Raw genomic sequence first — 15410 nt, 5'->3', positions numbered from 1 at the left:
ACAACTTTGCCGTTCACTCGCTCATCTCAGGCATGTTGAGTGATTGGCTGATTAATTAGCACTTTTTCGCCGACGTTTTCTGTGTCAAGTACCGCCGGTAAGTGTATTGGCCGGGGCCTGTGGTCTACATGTGTCCATTGACCGGGCTCTGTGTGCCCTTTGTATACGTGTCTATGTATTCGGTCGGGCTCGGTACGGCCGCCGGGCGCGGTACATACCAGTGGGCCGACCACAGGGCCATGGGCGCGGCCGTGCGCCGGGTTAATTGTCCTGCCGACCCTGGCCGGCGGTGACGTCACCAAGGTCGGTAGAATCTGGGGCAGCGTCGGCCGGCCGTACTGACCATGGTCCCTAACGGACCGCCCGGCCCGGCGGCGATGGTATCTCCCTGGCCGGTCGGACGGGCACGTGCCCACAGCACCCCGCAGGGGTTCGGTAACAGAACCCGGTCCACTCGGAGCAGCGTGTATTCCACACCGATCTATCCATTCATTCGAGTTGGCACGAACGACCGATCACGAATTGGCTCAAAGATGATCACACACCAGTATATAAATAACATTCACTCACCAGTCACACCAACACACTCCCAGCACTCTCCCTTTCTCGCCACTCTCCCTCTAACTCTGTCGACACTCTGACCACCCACCACTCCTCCCTCACTCTCCCAACATTCTTAACTCATTCTCCGGAGCACAGCAGTCGCTGGTCACCGCCCATTCACTACTGACGACGATAGTCACGCCTCGCACCAAAGCCCGGGCCGTACGTGTACTGCGGCTGGGCATACTGGGGCTCCGGGGCATACCGCTGGGGCTGCGGGGCATACCGCTGGGGCTGCGGGGCGTACCGCTGGGGCTGAGGGGCGTACTGGGGCTCCGGGGCGTAGCGCTGCGGGGCGTACTGGGGCTCGGGGGCGTACTGGGGCTGCGGGGCGTACTTCTGCTCGGCCTTCTTCTTGGCCTCCTCCTCAGGAGTTGGCAGGTACGGGTTCTTGTACGGGTCCAGGTTGACGCTGTGGAATGGAGAGAAGGGGATAGTGTGAGAGAGGGGTTGCGTAGAATCAGTGGCCATCCCAGGCCTGGGCGCACGCCGCACTGCATGGGTGCATATGGCACGGCTTGACAGCATAGTAGGGAATAACTAATTCATACTGACGCAACTTGTCGCAGTATGACAGCGTAGGCTATTCATTACTTCCGGTTTATTGGTGTCTCCCGCCTTTTTATCTAAGCTACAAAGCCTCTCCAGGCGGGAAATCGTACTTCAAGATAACATCGGTAGTCATGCTGTCCCGTGTCATAACTAAAGCAATGAGTTACTTCAACTCTCACTCTTCCCACAAAAAGTCGCAGCAGCCGCCGTTGTTCGTTCATCCAGCGAACCGAACCAACCGCGATAGGATCGTTTTCACCGCCGCGGCCCACCCTGCCGCACTGTGCCGCCGCGCCCCTCGGTTCGACGGCCGCGGCTCCGTCCCTATGACTTACTCGTACTGCTTGGCGGCGCTGGCGCAGTCGACGTTGTACCACCAGTCGCACGTCAGCTCGTACTGGTTGAAGATGGTGCCGTTGGTGCAGAGGAAGTCGGCGCCCGTGTAGCCGTGACGGTTGTCCTCCTCGCAGATGTGGTACGCCTGTCGGAGTCGGGTTAGGTCAAGTAGCATCCGTAGTCAGAGGGTTTAGCAAGTTACTCCGCTACTCCGACAAGCTTTGTAGTTAAGGCCACGGAATGGAGCCCTCTCAGCCCAGCGGCTAGCGCGTGGCAGGCCCATGATACGTCTCATAACCCATATCGATTCGGCTGGGCGCTGAGGCGAGACGCGCATGACCAGCGTTCACCGAACGTGATCAGTTCGATAGCCGGGCTGATTGGTGTATCGGTAGACTGGCTGGGAGATGGAAAACGTGCACCGAGAGACTAGGCACTGATAGCTGGCCCCGATCCGACCCGCTGGGCTGAGGGTAAGGCCTTTCACTCTGCTGTGCAGCTGAGCACCCGGAGAGCGGACCTCGCATCTGACACTGACCTGACCGCTGACCCTGACATCTGACAGCTGACACTGACCTGACAGCCGGCTTCGACGTCAGCGTACAGGCCGGGCCGGTACGGCACCGACTCGCACGTGAACTTGGTGTCGGGCACCTGCGGCACACGGAAACACACATTGGAGTCATTTGGCTCGAATATGAGTATTTCTGGTGACAGATACGGGTTATCTGCTATACATCAGGACAGACACAAGCTTTATTTGTCACGGAGAAAAAAAAAAGATACATATTCATCGCTGCCACCCGAACCCATGGTCACTTACGGCGGCGTACACGGGGTAGTCCTTTCCGGGGTAGCCGGGGACCTTGCTCAGATCCTGGACCGGCTCGGCGGGCGCGTAGCGCGACTCGGCGGCGTAGCTCTGCTCCGGGGCAGGGTAGAGCAGCGGCCCGGCCGGCTGCAGCTTCTGTACCTGGGGGACGGAGAGGGAGGAGGAGTTACTTCAGGTGAACTCAGCTTCTGCTCCCGGGGGAGAGAGAGGGAAGGATGGGTCACTTAACGATAACCACAGCACTCCTGCAGCTTCTGCACCTGAGGGAAGGAGGACGAAGGTGAAAGGGAGTGGGGATCAAGGTGTGGCTGCCCACTCATGCCCAGCATCCCTTCACGCACTTAGTCACTGATAGGCACTACAAAGAGGGCGTAAGCAGATACACGGCAACCTAAACCGCACACTGTCGCTCTATACCTGAGCTCTTGGCCAGAAAATGAACATGTTCATGAGGTCCACATGCACTAACTGCCTCCGATCCTCTAACTCGCCTTCGGCCAACGATCCTGACCTAATCTCAGAAGCGCGTGTCCCTCCAGAGTCGCTCCTTCCTCACCTGTTTGCGCTCACGCGGCACGAACGGCTTGGGCTGGTACTTGGGCTTGGTGTCGACGACGACGGGCTCGACGACGGCCGGGCCGCTGTACGTCTGACCCGGGTCAAAGTAGACGTCGTAGTCGGCCGGGTCGTCGACCTGGGGTTTGTCGGCGGGCCGGTACCGGGTCGGTACCTGGTCCCGGTACAGCGTGTCGCTGTTGACCACCGGCGGCAGGACGTGCTGCGCGGAACGGACACAGACGGGGACGGGCTGTCACAGGTGAGACCGGAGCGGTAACAGACTGACACAGACACAGACAGGGACGGGCTGTCATAGGTGAGACCGGAGCGGTAACAGACGGACACAGACACAGACAGGGGCGGGCTGTCACAGGTGAGACCGGAGCGGTAACAGACGGACACAGACACAGACAGGGGCGGACTGTCACAGGTGAGACCGGAGCGGTAATAGACGGACACAGACAGACAGGGGCGGGCTGTCACAGGTGAGACCGGAGCGGTAACAGACGGACACAGACACAGACAGGGACGGGCTGTCACAGGTGAGACCGGAGCGGTAACAGACGGACACAGACACATACAGGGGCGGGCTGTCACAGGTGAGACCGGAGCGGTAACAGACGGACACAGACACAGACAGGGGCGGGCTGTCACAGGTGAGACCGGAGCGGTAACAGACGGACACAGACACATACAGGGGCGGGCTGTCACAGCCACAGGTGAGACCGGAGCGGTAACAGACGGACACAGACACAGACAGGGGCGGGCTGTCACAGGCGAGACCGGAGTGGTAACAGACGGACACAGACACAGACGGGGGCGGGCTGTCACAGGTGAGACCGGAGCGGTAACAGACGGACACAGACACAGACAGGGACGGGCTGTCACAGGTGAGACCGGAGCGGTAACAGACGGACACAGACACAGACAGGGGCGGGCTGTCACAGGTGAGACCGGAGCGGTAACAGACGGACACAGACGGGGGCGGGCTGTCACAGCCACAGGTGAGACCGGAGCGGTAACAGACGGACACAGACACAGACGGGGGCGGGCTGTCACAGGTGAGACCGGAGCGGTAACAGACGGACACAGACACAGACAGGGACGGGCTGTCACAGGTGAGACCGGAGCGGTAACAGACGGACACAGACACAGACAGGGGCGGGCTGTCACAGGTGAGACCGGAGCGGTAACAGACGGACACAGACGGGGGCGGGCTGTCACAGCCACAGGTGAGACCGGAGCGGTAACAGACGGACACAGACACAGACAGGGACGGGCTGTCACAGGCGAGACCGGAGCGGTAACAGACGGACACAGACACAGACAGGGGCGGGCTGTCACAGGTGAGACCGGAGCGGTAACAGACGGGCACAGACAGGGGGCGGACTGTCACAGGTGAGACCGGAGCGGTAACAGACGGACACAGACACAGACAGGGACGGGCTGTCACAGGTGAGACCGGAGCGGTAACAGACGGGCACAGACAGGGGGCGGACTGTCACAGGTGAGACCGGAGTGGTAACAGACGGACACAGACACAGACAGGGACGGGCTGTCACAGGCGAGACCGGAGCGGTAACAGACGGACACAGACACAGACAGGGGCGGGCTGTCACAGGCGAGACCGGAGCGGTAACAGACGGACACAGACACAGACAGGGACGGGCTGTCACAGGTGAGACCGGAGCGGTAACAGACGGGCACAGACACAGACAGGGGCGGGCTGTCACAGGTGAGACCGGAGCGGTAACAGACGGACACAGACACAGACAGGGGCGGGCTGTCACAGGTGAGACCGGAGCGGTAACAGACGGACACAGACACAGACAGGGGCGGGCTGTCACAGGTGAGACCGGAGCGGTAACAGACGGACACAGACACAGACAGGGGCGGGCTGTCACAGGTGAGACCGGAGCGGTAACAGACGGACACAGACACAGACAGGGACGGGCTGTCACAGGTGAGGCCGGAGCGGTAACAGACGGACACAGACACAGACGGGGGCGGGCTGTCACAGGTGAGACCGGAGTGGTAACAGACGGACACAGACACAGACAGGGGCGGGCTGTCACAGGTGAGACCGGAGCGGTAGCAGACGGACACAGACACAGACAGGGGCGGGCTGTCACAGGTGAGACCGGAGCGGTAACAGACGGACACAGACACAGACAGGGGCGGGCTGTCACAGGTGAGACCGGAGCGGTAACAGACGGACACAGACACAGACAGGGGCGGGCTGTCACAGGTGAGACCGGAGTGGTAACAGACGGACACAGACACAGACAGGGGCGGGCTGTCACAGGTGAGACCGGAGCGGTAGCAGACGGACACAGACACAGACAGGGGGCGGGCTGTCACAGGTGAGACTGGAGCGGTAACAGACGGACACAGACACAGACAGGGGCGGGCTGTCACAGGTGAGACCGGAGCGGTAACAGACGGACACAGACACAGACAGGGGCGGGCTGTCACAGGTGAGACCGGAGCGGTAACAGACGGACACAGACACAGACAGGGGCGGGCTGTCACAGGTGAGACCGGAGCGGTAACAGACGGACACAGACACAGACAGGGGCGGGCTGTCACAGGTGAGACCGGAGCGGTAACAGACGGACACAGACACAGACAGGGGCGGGCTGTCACAGGTGAGACCGGAGTGGTAACAGACGGACACAGACACAGACAGGGGCGGGCTGTCACAGGTGAGACCGGAGCGGTAGCAGACGGACACAGACACAGACAGGGGCGGGCTGTCACAGGTGAGACCGGAGCGGTAACAGACGGACACAGACACAGACAGGGGCGGGCTGTCACAGGTGAGACCGGAGCGGTAACAGACGGACACAGACACAGACAGAGGCGGGCTGTCACAGGTGAGACCGGAGCGGTAACAGACGGACACAGACACAGACAGGGACGGGCTGTCACAGGTGAGACCGGAGCGGTAACAGACGGACACAGACACAGACGGGGGGCGGGCTGTCACAGGTGAGACCGGAGCGGTAACAAACGGACACAGACACAGACAGGGACGGGCTGTCACAGGTGAGACCGGAGCGGTAACAGACGGACACAGACACAGACAGGGGCGGGCTGTCACAGGTAAGACCCGAGCGGTAACAGACGGACACAGACACAGACAGGGGCGGGCTGTCACAGGTGAGACCCGAGCGGTAACAGACGGACACAGACACAGACAGGGGCGGGCTGTCACAGGTGAGACCGGAGACCGGAGCGGTAACAGACGGACACAGACACAGACAGGGGCGGGCTGTCACAGGTGAGACCGGAGCGGTAGCAGACGGACACAGACACAGACAGGGGCGGACTGTCACAGGTGAGACCGGAGCGGTAATAGACGGACACAGACACAGACAGGGGCGGGCTGTCACAGGTGAGACCGGAGCGGTAACAGACGGGCACAGACACAGACAGGGGCGGGCTGGGCTGTCACAGGTGAAACCGGAGCGGTAGCAGACGGACACAGACACAGACAGGGGCGGGCTGGGCTGTCACAGGTGAGACTGGAGCGGTTACAGACGGGGACGGACACATACACTGACAGGGACGGTTTCAGAATGGAACGAAACGATTGAAGCCAGGAACGGAACATTTACACGCAAGAACGAGCTTACTATAAACAGAACAGGACAGAGATATGCATATAAGATGAGGGTGCGCGGGAGTCACAAACAGGATGGCTTGGCACTGTCACCAACATGATCAGCGCATCCATAGACAGGGTGGGCACAGACAGACAGGTTCGAATCGGGTCACAGGAAGCTTCAACCCTATGTATGGCCTTGGGTTCGACTCCAGCCAAAAAAATATTTATACAAATGACAGACACCCGCTCGGGACAGAACGTTCACATATCGTCATTCATATTTTTGTCGATGATTTCGAAGTGATGCAATGCCCATATCAGCGCCGTTCTATATACAAAAAGCACAAGTCAAAATTCCTCCTGAAACTGAGCGAACATTGCAGCTTCATTTGACATTTATCCTAACAGAGAGCATGATACTGTGGTCCCTATTTCTTACCGTCGCCAAGTTTTTCGCTTGGAGATCCTGAAACCTTGAAACTGGTAACATCGTGACTGGCATTTTATCTGGGCCCATCAATTGCCTGCTGACAGCTCTGACCGTTCTGACGGTTGGGACATTATTTCTGCGTTTGGTGCAGTCTCACGCGCTGCACGGCTCAGTGGCTTCTCCTGTGGGTGCCGTGTCATCACTCTCTTCTGCAGGGCCCAAGGTCGGACCCTCACCAAGATCCGCCTGTCCTGTGAAGTTCCCACGGCTCATCCGGACTGGATGTTCGCTATATAACCACTTTCAGATAACACAACCATCGGTATAGACGGGGGAACCGTGCCGAAACAGTGACTTCATTAGTCCTGAACGATCTCCGGAGAGTTCCCGACTCGGTTGGATGCATACGATTCTCCAAAGAACAGCCGAAAAACTAGTGCAAAAACAACACTCCCGTAACGTTGACTACCATTGCAAACGAACACGACTGCTCTCGTCCACAAGACACAGCAATGGTACACAAACGACCAGCGTCTCTCATTTCTCAGAGACTGCAGCGAGGCGCAAGCAACCAACACCACCTTTCGTCCTTTAGAGACTACAACGCCCGCACAGGTACATATTACTCCAATACCATTTTTTGTTCAGTAAAGACTGCAGCGACGCACAAGTGACTAACACAACATGTTGGTCAGTGGAGACTGCAGCGACTCGCAAGTAACTAACACCACCTTTTGTTCAGTGGAGACTGCAGGGACGCACAAGTAACTAACATAGCCTGTTTAGTAACTGCAGCGACGCACAAGTAACTAGCACCAATTTTCGTTCAGTGGAGACTGCAGCAATGCACAAATAGCTAGCGCCCCATTTTGTTTAGTAGACTGCAGCCACGCACAGGCAAGTAACACCAATTTTCGTTCGAGACTGCAACGACACACAAACAACTAGCACCAGTATAACGCCTTTTGGGGCGACTAACGGAGCGAGCGAGAGGGTGAGCCTTGCACGTGCGAAATTTCGAGGGGTTACCTCCAGCTGACTTGTGCACGGCACCCTACTAACCGGCCTCTAGCGATGTGCCAAATTTGAGCACAATCGGCCCAGCCGTTCTCGAGATCTGGAAGCGGAACCCTGCACGTGCGCACGTGCAAAATGGGTCCCAACTGACTTTTGCACGGCACCCTACTAACCGGTCCCTAACCATGTACCAAATTTGAGCGCCATCGGTCCAGCCGTTCTCGAGATCTGGAATCGACCCCTGCACGTGCGCACGTGCAGCAGCACCCCAACTCTGGCACATGGATATGTATTGCCTAGTTGGTGCCTACCTACATGCCAACTTTCAGCGCAATCGGCCAAGTAGTTACCGAGATATTGCAACAATTACAAAAGTGACACCTCTTCGTTTTGCACGTGGCACGTGCATAAGGGGTCACCCACATGCATCGGGAATAGTCCAATACTTGGAAGAAGGAATGAAGCTACCCTACAAAAATTACCGCGTGTAAATCGGTCAAGTGGTTGCTGAGATATAAGCCTCGCAAAAGCGTGACCACGGCCGGCCGGCCGGCCGGCCGCTCATACTCAGAAATTTCCGTTAACGTTGGCGTCGCCGGTGCCTGCGTGGTGTGATGAGCCTGAACTGAGGGGCCGGACCTACCCGTCTCTTACCTCGGTATCCGGGAGGATTTGGCGTAGTGCGGCCTCGACCTCCGCCAGCTCCTATTGCGTGTGTTCCAGCTCTCCCTAGCTGAAAGACGCCGGAGTTGACGGAAGGAGACAAAGGAAAATAAGAAAGAAAAAAAAAACGAAAAACAAGAGCGGCCGCCGTCTGACGTGCCACTCACGCACTGGAGGCGCCCGGCGGCCGGCGCAGTGTCCTCGCCAGGCCGGGCGGGCCGTATTTGCTTACCCGACCGCTGGCGCTTATCTAGCCTCCTATTGGCGCCCGCACCCTCTGTGGCCGGCTCCCTCATATGCCGGGCACCTCCAGGAAGCGGGGGGCCGGTTGCACCTCTAACGCCAAGCGTTAATGTATTTTGCACGGAACTGACGTGAAAAGACCATTAACGTTGGCGTCGCCGGTGCCTGCGTGGTGTGATGAGCCTGAACTGAGGGGCCGGACCTACCCGTCTCTTACCTCGGTATCCGGGAGGATTTGGCGTAGTGCGGCCTCGACCTCCGCCAGCTCCTATTGCGTGTGTTCCAGCTCTCCCTAGCTGAAAGACGCCAAAATTTGCCCAAATGTATGGGCACGATGCCGGCAAGGGGCGGCATGAGGTATGCCAGGCGGGCGCGGGGGGATCATAAGTACCCCGGGACTTTTGGGGTGGAATAAACGAGCTCGGTGACGGCCGCTGTGAGGTCACGGGATAGCATTAGCAAACGTTTAATGCGTCACCAACCGGCCACGCTGGGTAGAAAGTGAGTGGAAACGGGGCGTAGCAGGGGCGCAGCGCTGGATTTCGCGCCCGGTATCGCTGTACAAACTTCCATAGCTCTCTGGGACTGAGCCTGGTCACTGGGATCCCAGAGACACACGGCGCACATGCCGCCCGGGCAAACCACTGAGCCGCGAGGGCTGCCAAGAGCGGGTGGGAGGCCGGCGGATAACGGCGTCGCCCATACAAGTGCGGGCAGGGAGGAGAGTGGGCGCCTAGCAAACAAGCGCGCGGTTGGCGATCGCCGGCGGTGGCTGGCCGCAGTCCGAGCCCGAGGGACGGCGCGGCCTCCGACAGCGGGTTAGGCGGCGGCGGGAACGACATGACGAACGGGCGGGGCGGTCAGTGACAGCGCAGGGCATGGTGTCAGTACATACGTGACGGTCGTACGGTAATTGCGAAAAGTTACGGTGCGGCTGTTAGCCGCGGCGTGCGTATACCGCTGCGCTGGGCTCAGGGCTGAGGGCTGTCGGCAGGACATGACAGTAGTATAGGCAACGGGTAAGACGCCCGTGTCGGGCACGGCACGGGTTGTCCGGAGAGGCATGACAGCAGCGGTGGGACATTGTTGAGGCGTGTTCGACAATCGACAGCGTAAGTGGAGTTGTTGGACCGACGTGAGATGGGAGGGACGCCTAGTCAGTTTGGCACAGTTATGGGGCAAAGTCAAGTGAGAACCGTCGTCTTTGAAGTGATCCGGCGAGAAGCGCTGTTAATGTAAATGATAATAGAATATAACTGAAATACAGATGCAACAGATGTGCAGTGGTGGATAGGATGCGCCACCTAGGTAGCTTGTGACTGTCTCACAAAGCATGTGTCGGGAGGGGTCTTGTTTATCTTATTGTCTCCTAACATTCAGGTAGACAAAATTATTCCTGGTAGGGACGGATACCTCACAACGATGCATACAAGTCCGCCGATTCCTGGAATCAAGCTGGTCACCGTGCGATTTGGCCCGAATTGTCGGTGGTTACCCGCACTCTAACCAACACAACACGAGGCTGCGCTTGTCCGCGGCGAGCGAACGCGGTACAAGAGCGCTGAGGTGGGGGGGGGGGGCGCTGAGCAAACAGGCGCCTACGAGCAACGGCCCGAGACGAGAGGGTTATCAGGCCGGCCGCGGCGGCGGGCGCGGCAGAACGAGTGCTGTCGGCGGGCGGTCTAGGCGGCGGGTGGGGGACGGCGTGGTACACGGGCCGCCGTCGGCGTCGCACATGACCGTTGCTCTGTCAGCGGCGGAGTGACGTTGACGTGTGACAGGCCTGCGGCTACACTGAAAAAAACTTACTCCCCATTTTCTAATTTTAGAATGCCAAAAAGCACTCCTGCAATCGAATAATTTTATGACCTGGCATAAGCGCCTAAAATGGGGAGTTTTGGGGAATAAAACTAGCATATAGAATATATTTAGTATCCGAACGCTTATATTATTCGTGCTAGGGAGTAATTTTATGACGGAGGATAAAAGTATGCTATCTTTGGATAAAATTACACCAGATGATAATTTTATTAACTTAACACTAAAATTACTCCCATTCGGGGAATAATATTGCCATGCCAAAAAGCACTCCTTTTTTCGATAATTTTACCCCGGAGTAACTCCCCGGTAAAATCAAGCCCCGGTGTAAAAGTACCACCCCTGATAATGAGGGGTGATGTGATAATATTATGACCAAGTGTAAAATAAGGCATGCATTTAAACAATGTATTGAAACACCAACAATTGATTAACGAATGGTACCTGAGCATCAGCAGGTACATCTTAGTTTGGACGCACTTCCAGTGATGGCGCATTGCGGCCGACAGGGACGTGATTTTGCTTCCTAGTTGAGAAGCGGCGTCTCAACTGGGAGGCAAAACTTCGTCTCTGCCGGCCGCAATGCGAAATCACTGGAAGGACGTTCAAGGTCACAACTCACAAGGGCGTTATGGTTAACACTGAGGCTAACAAATAACATCTGCGCACAGAACCACCGCCACGGATGGCAGATAAAACGAGCGTGTATGGTTAACACTGAGGCTAACGAATAACATCTGCGCACAGAACCACCGCCACGGATGGCAGATAAAACGAGCGTGTATGGTTAACACTGAGGCTAACGAATAACATCTGCGCACAGAACCACCGCCACGGATGGCAGATAAAACGAGCGTGTATGGTTAACACTGAGGCTAACGAATAACATCTGCGCACAGAACCACCGCCACGGATGGCATATAAAACAAGCGTGATCTGGGCTATGAAAGACGTACTGAGACTTATTGGCGTACTGAGACCGCCGCAGCTGAATTAGTCATAATACAGAGGCTCCAGTAGTGTGAGCCACACGTTGCGAGTCACTTGAGCCACAGGTGAGCCACAAGTCACGAGTCACTTGAACCACAGGTGAGCCACAGGTCGCCAGTCATTCGAAGTGGGCATCTCCGATGCTGGTTCTGCACTAAGTGGGTAACCTCCCACACCTTCTGTGATAAGCCAGATATGTTTACATCGAATCCCACACTCCGGTAAAGAATCTCGAACAGGGCCCTGCAGGGCCCCGTGAACTTTGTGTAGAAGACAGCGTGGGCGGCCGTCATTAGGGCCTCGGTCTCCAACCTGGTGGCCGGCAGTTGGCAGACCATCACACCGTCCACTGATAGTTCCTCACCTGCCTGACGAACCCCGTATCTCGGATCCGCCAAGGTGCCAATGGTTGTTCCACAACCATAGGCAAGTAGAGCTAGCAGCTCGTCGTCTGCCGTGAAAAAGAATATCGCAGTCAGTTGGCATCAATGCATATCGTACAAATAAACGTAAAGAAAACCTAGGAGAGAAACAAGGAACCGCGTTCGTACAGTAGCTGGCTATGCCATCTACAGTATCTGGAGACGATTCTTCGCTTCTTCCTGATTTCTTTTCACTCTCAAAATCGTAGTACGATGCGTAGTACGTTTGCGTAGAACGATACACTCTTACAACTAAACGTGCATAATTACAAAATAATTATACGTCGTTAAAATATTTCAGTGAAATAAGAAATTAGTACCCGATGTTCCGCTGTCATGGTTAAGTATGGAGTGCAAGTAGGTATCAAACTGCATGTAACTGTGGTATATTTGGAGACAATGAAGACAACCATGAATGGAGACAACCTGAATGGAGACAACCATGACTTTTCGATATCACTAGAGTTAAACAACACTTTTTGACTAATAGCAAAACCAACGACGATTGGCTGTCCAAATGTGAGGTACAACATGTTGTCCCACCCGTCGTTAAAGTGCCACCTTTTTACGGTTTTCGGTTTAAAACGGTTTTCAGTAGACCTGACCCACCTATGACCTACCCTGAAGTCCGTTTCCCGAAATTCGTCCTAGTTTTCGAGATATCCGCATTCGAGCTTCACATTGATGCCATCACAAAAAGTGTGGGAGATGGGATTCTAACAAGGTAATGTTACATTCCCATATTCCACACATTTGTGATGGAAGTCCAATTGCGGATATCTTGAAAACTAGGCTGAATTTCGGGAAACAGACTTCAGGGTAGGTCATAGTGGGTTAGGTCTAGTGAAAACCGTTTTGTGTAAAAAAGGTGGCAGTCTTCCTTTAAGCCAAAAAAAGAATCATCAAGAAAATAAACAGTTGTCCTGCCCTCTGCTATTAATGTATTACGCCATTGGGATATGTGAAACGTCATTTCTTCATCGTGCAGGAAGAAGCATGCGTGGGAAATGCCTTCCTACACTTGGTCTTGGCTAATGTTTTGGCCTGACCTCGTATTTATCGAAAATACCTCGGGCCTAACTTTACATTCGCTAAAAAAAATCAGTCAGATCTAAACATTATTCCAGCCCTGGCCAGGAATAGATTGTCTACGATGATCGGCTCGAGCCCAGTTACATAGAAGAAGAGTATCTACCCCCCCCCCCCGCGGCACGATGTGTTGCTAGCGGAACACCTCATCCGAAAAGGTGTGCTTGTGCCCGTTCAAAACTCACCGTCTTTGTCGGCCGGCTCCACGTTTATCATCGTCTGGGCATACTTCTTCGCGGTATGTCTGATTTTGTGCAGGACATGCTCCTTCACGTCCTCCTCGAGCCCGGAGCCCCATGATCATTCCCAAGTCAGTCCACTCCTGGAAACATCGCAAAATCACATTAATGAATGGAATTAACATCAAGCAACATCAAGTTAACATTATATCATTGTGGAAGGTCAGGTCAGGTAAGTTACTCCAGCTCACAAAAAGTTTGAAAGCGCGCCACGTCAAGTGTCAACCTCTGGTGATCTTTTACCTGATGAAAATGACTGGAATGCTTTCGTCATGGTTTGTGACAAGATTCCCAACTCCGCCTTAAGCGTTTCGTTACGGCTACGTTGCTTAGGACCCGCCAAGTTAGATGGGAGAGGGGGGGGGGGTGACTTCCCAGCAGGCGGTAGAAAAACCAGAGGGAGTGGGTTAAAAATTATACAAATTTTCCAGCTGTTTTCCTATCCAATTTTGTTCCCTGATAGCGCGGATATAAAATGGTGCCACTAATTATATAGTTAGTTCAGTTCAACCATCCCCCGTTAACGAGTTTCAAAATTCCTTTACCGTTAGGGGAGAGCGGGGAGAGTTGTATCATGTCCAAGTTGTATCAGGGCGAATTGTGCCAAACTTATCCAATGGATAGCGCTCGCGACACGACCAGCCGACGAGGTTTTCCGGGCGCCATCTTTCCCTGTTCTGTCTTCACTGAAAAAAGTTTTTACCATCAATTTACTAAGTTACTAGCTTTGGTAAATTTTACCATCAGCCTACCATCATATTACTACCAGCCTACTATGGTGCTGAATACTATCCTGCCTTGACATGTTGATATTACCATGGTTACGTTTATCAGGGGTGGTTTTGTACCCCAGTTTACAAGGTGGTAACCACCTGAGGCTAGTAGATACCCTCGTAAGCTAATATTCCCTACCATAGTAAAATCAACCTTTCCACGGGCGGATCCAGCAGGTGAATTCGGCGATCAAGTCTCCTCCTTTCCATAGAGGTGTTTGCCAATTTTTGATATGTTGGAAGGAGCGTCATCCAAGGACTAGCTGAGACCCTGAGCAATTAATAGTTTTATGGACGAAAGGCCAGAAATTTCTTGCAACAGTTCCCTGGGTGTGCTTCTGCTGCTATGGTAAGGTATACCATGGCAACACCATGACAACACTACACCCTTACTAACAATCCACGTGCGTCTGACTCTGCTGCAGCGGCGCCGCCATGTCAGTTCCGGCCGCGCGCCGGCGTTGTGAAGGTGCTCCGTGGTTTTAAATATTTGAACGGTGATTGTGTGGGTGGTTAGCGTAGCTGACGGTGGAGGATACTCGGAAATAACAAGTAAGTCGTTGTATCTTCAGCATAATAATACTTATCTCACGAGTGCCATTTCCAGCAAAGATCGCAGCCTTTGTTTCGGTTCATGTTGTTGAATTTCCTTGAGACCCTGTTGGACCGGGTAGGGGGAGGGTGGTGGGGTGGGTATCATTGCGGGCATTTCCCAGCGTCGGAAATCAACGTGTTTTTTTATTTGTTAACCCACGCCTCACTGGGGTATGTGCTCTAACGCGCCCCACAGCACGTTACAGCACGTTACAGTGGGGGGGGGGGGGGGGGGGGGGGGGCTCCTAACTCCGAAACTACTGGGCCGATTGTCAAAATTCAAACGGCCCCTGGTAGCCCTGGAAATATTGTTGAGCGAAGCCTAATGTCATTGACCTCGAGGTCATCGATGACGTCACAGGTCAGGTCAAAGTAAAAATATCAGCGTCTTGGCACTCTGGGCGCCGGCCAACAAATCAGATCAGGCTCATTTTTTGTTTGCACACTCGTGAATATATGCGTAACATAACCTGAGGGTACCGAACTTGTACTTCGAATTTTTCAGGTCAAGGCCATCTCATCCCAGGTCACGAAAGCTTTATATCGTGCATCGGTGACGTGAGACATGTTTTATGGTTCATGTAGGCCATATATATCGAAATCAGTGTTGTATGTGTCAGTTTAGGCCATTTTAGCTGAAT

The 15410-nt window shown here is 55.0% G+C and overlaps 1 protein-coding gene across 3 annotated transcripts in view; it reads right to left on the bottom strand.

Annotated features, from left to right (window-relative positions):
• Window positions 1-449: 449 nt before the first annotated feature.
• LOC122383461 overlaps window positions 450-15410 on the bottom strand; it is a 34711-nt gene continuing 19750 nt past the window's right edge. For all 3 annotated transcript variants that reach the window (XM_043369922.1, XM_043369920.1, XM_043369921.1), the window contains 5 exons: window positions 2880-3101; window positions 2315-2464; window positions 2068-2145; window positions 1491-1636; window positions 450-1015 (listed from right to left, as the gene is read on the bottom strand). In XM_043369922.1, the coding sequence (XP_043225857.1) occupies window positions 724-1015; window positions 1491-1636; window positions 2068-2145; window positions 2315-2464; window positions 2880-3101 (888 nt within the window). In that variant the 3' untranslated portion in view covers window positions 450-723. The remainder of the gene's footprint in view (window positions 1016-1490; window positions 1637-2067; window positions 2146-2314; window positions 2465-2879; window positions 3102-15410) is intronic.

Source organism: Amphibalanus amphitrite, unplaced genomic scaffold, assembly GCF_019059575.1.
Source record: "Amphibalanus amphitrite isolate SeventyFive unplaced genomic scaffold, NRLGWU_Aamphi_draft 000164F_arrow, whole genome shotgun sequence".
Taxonomy (NCBI): Eukaryota; Metazoa; Arthropoda; class Thecostraca; order Balanomorpha; family Balanidae; genus Amphibalanus; species Amphibalanus amphitrite.
This window is presented reverse-complemented; position numbering and strand designations above follow the sequence as displayed.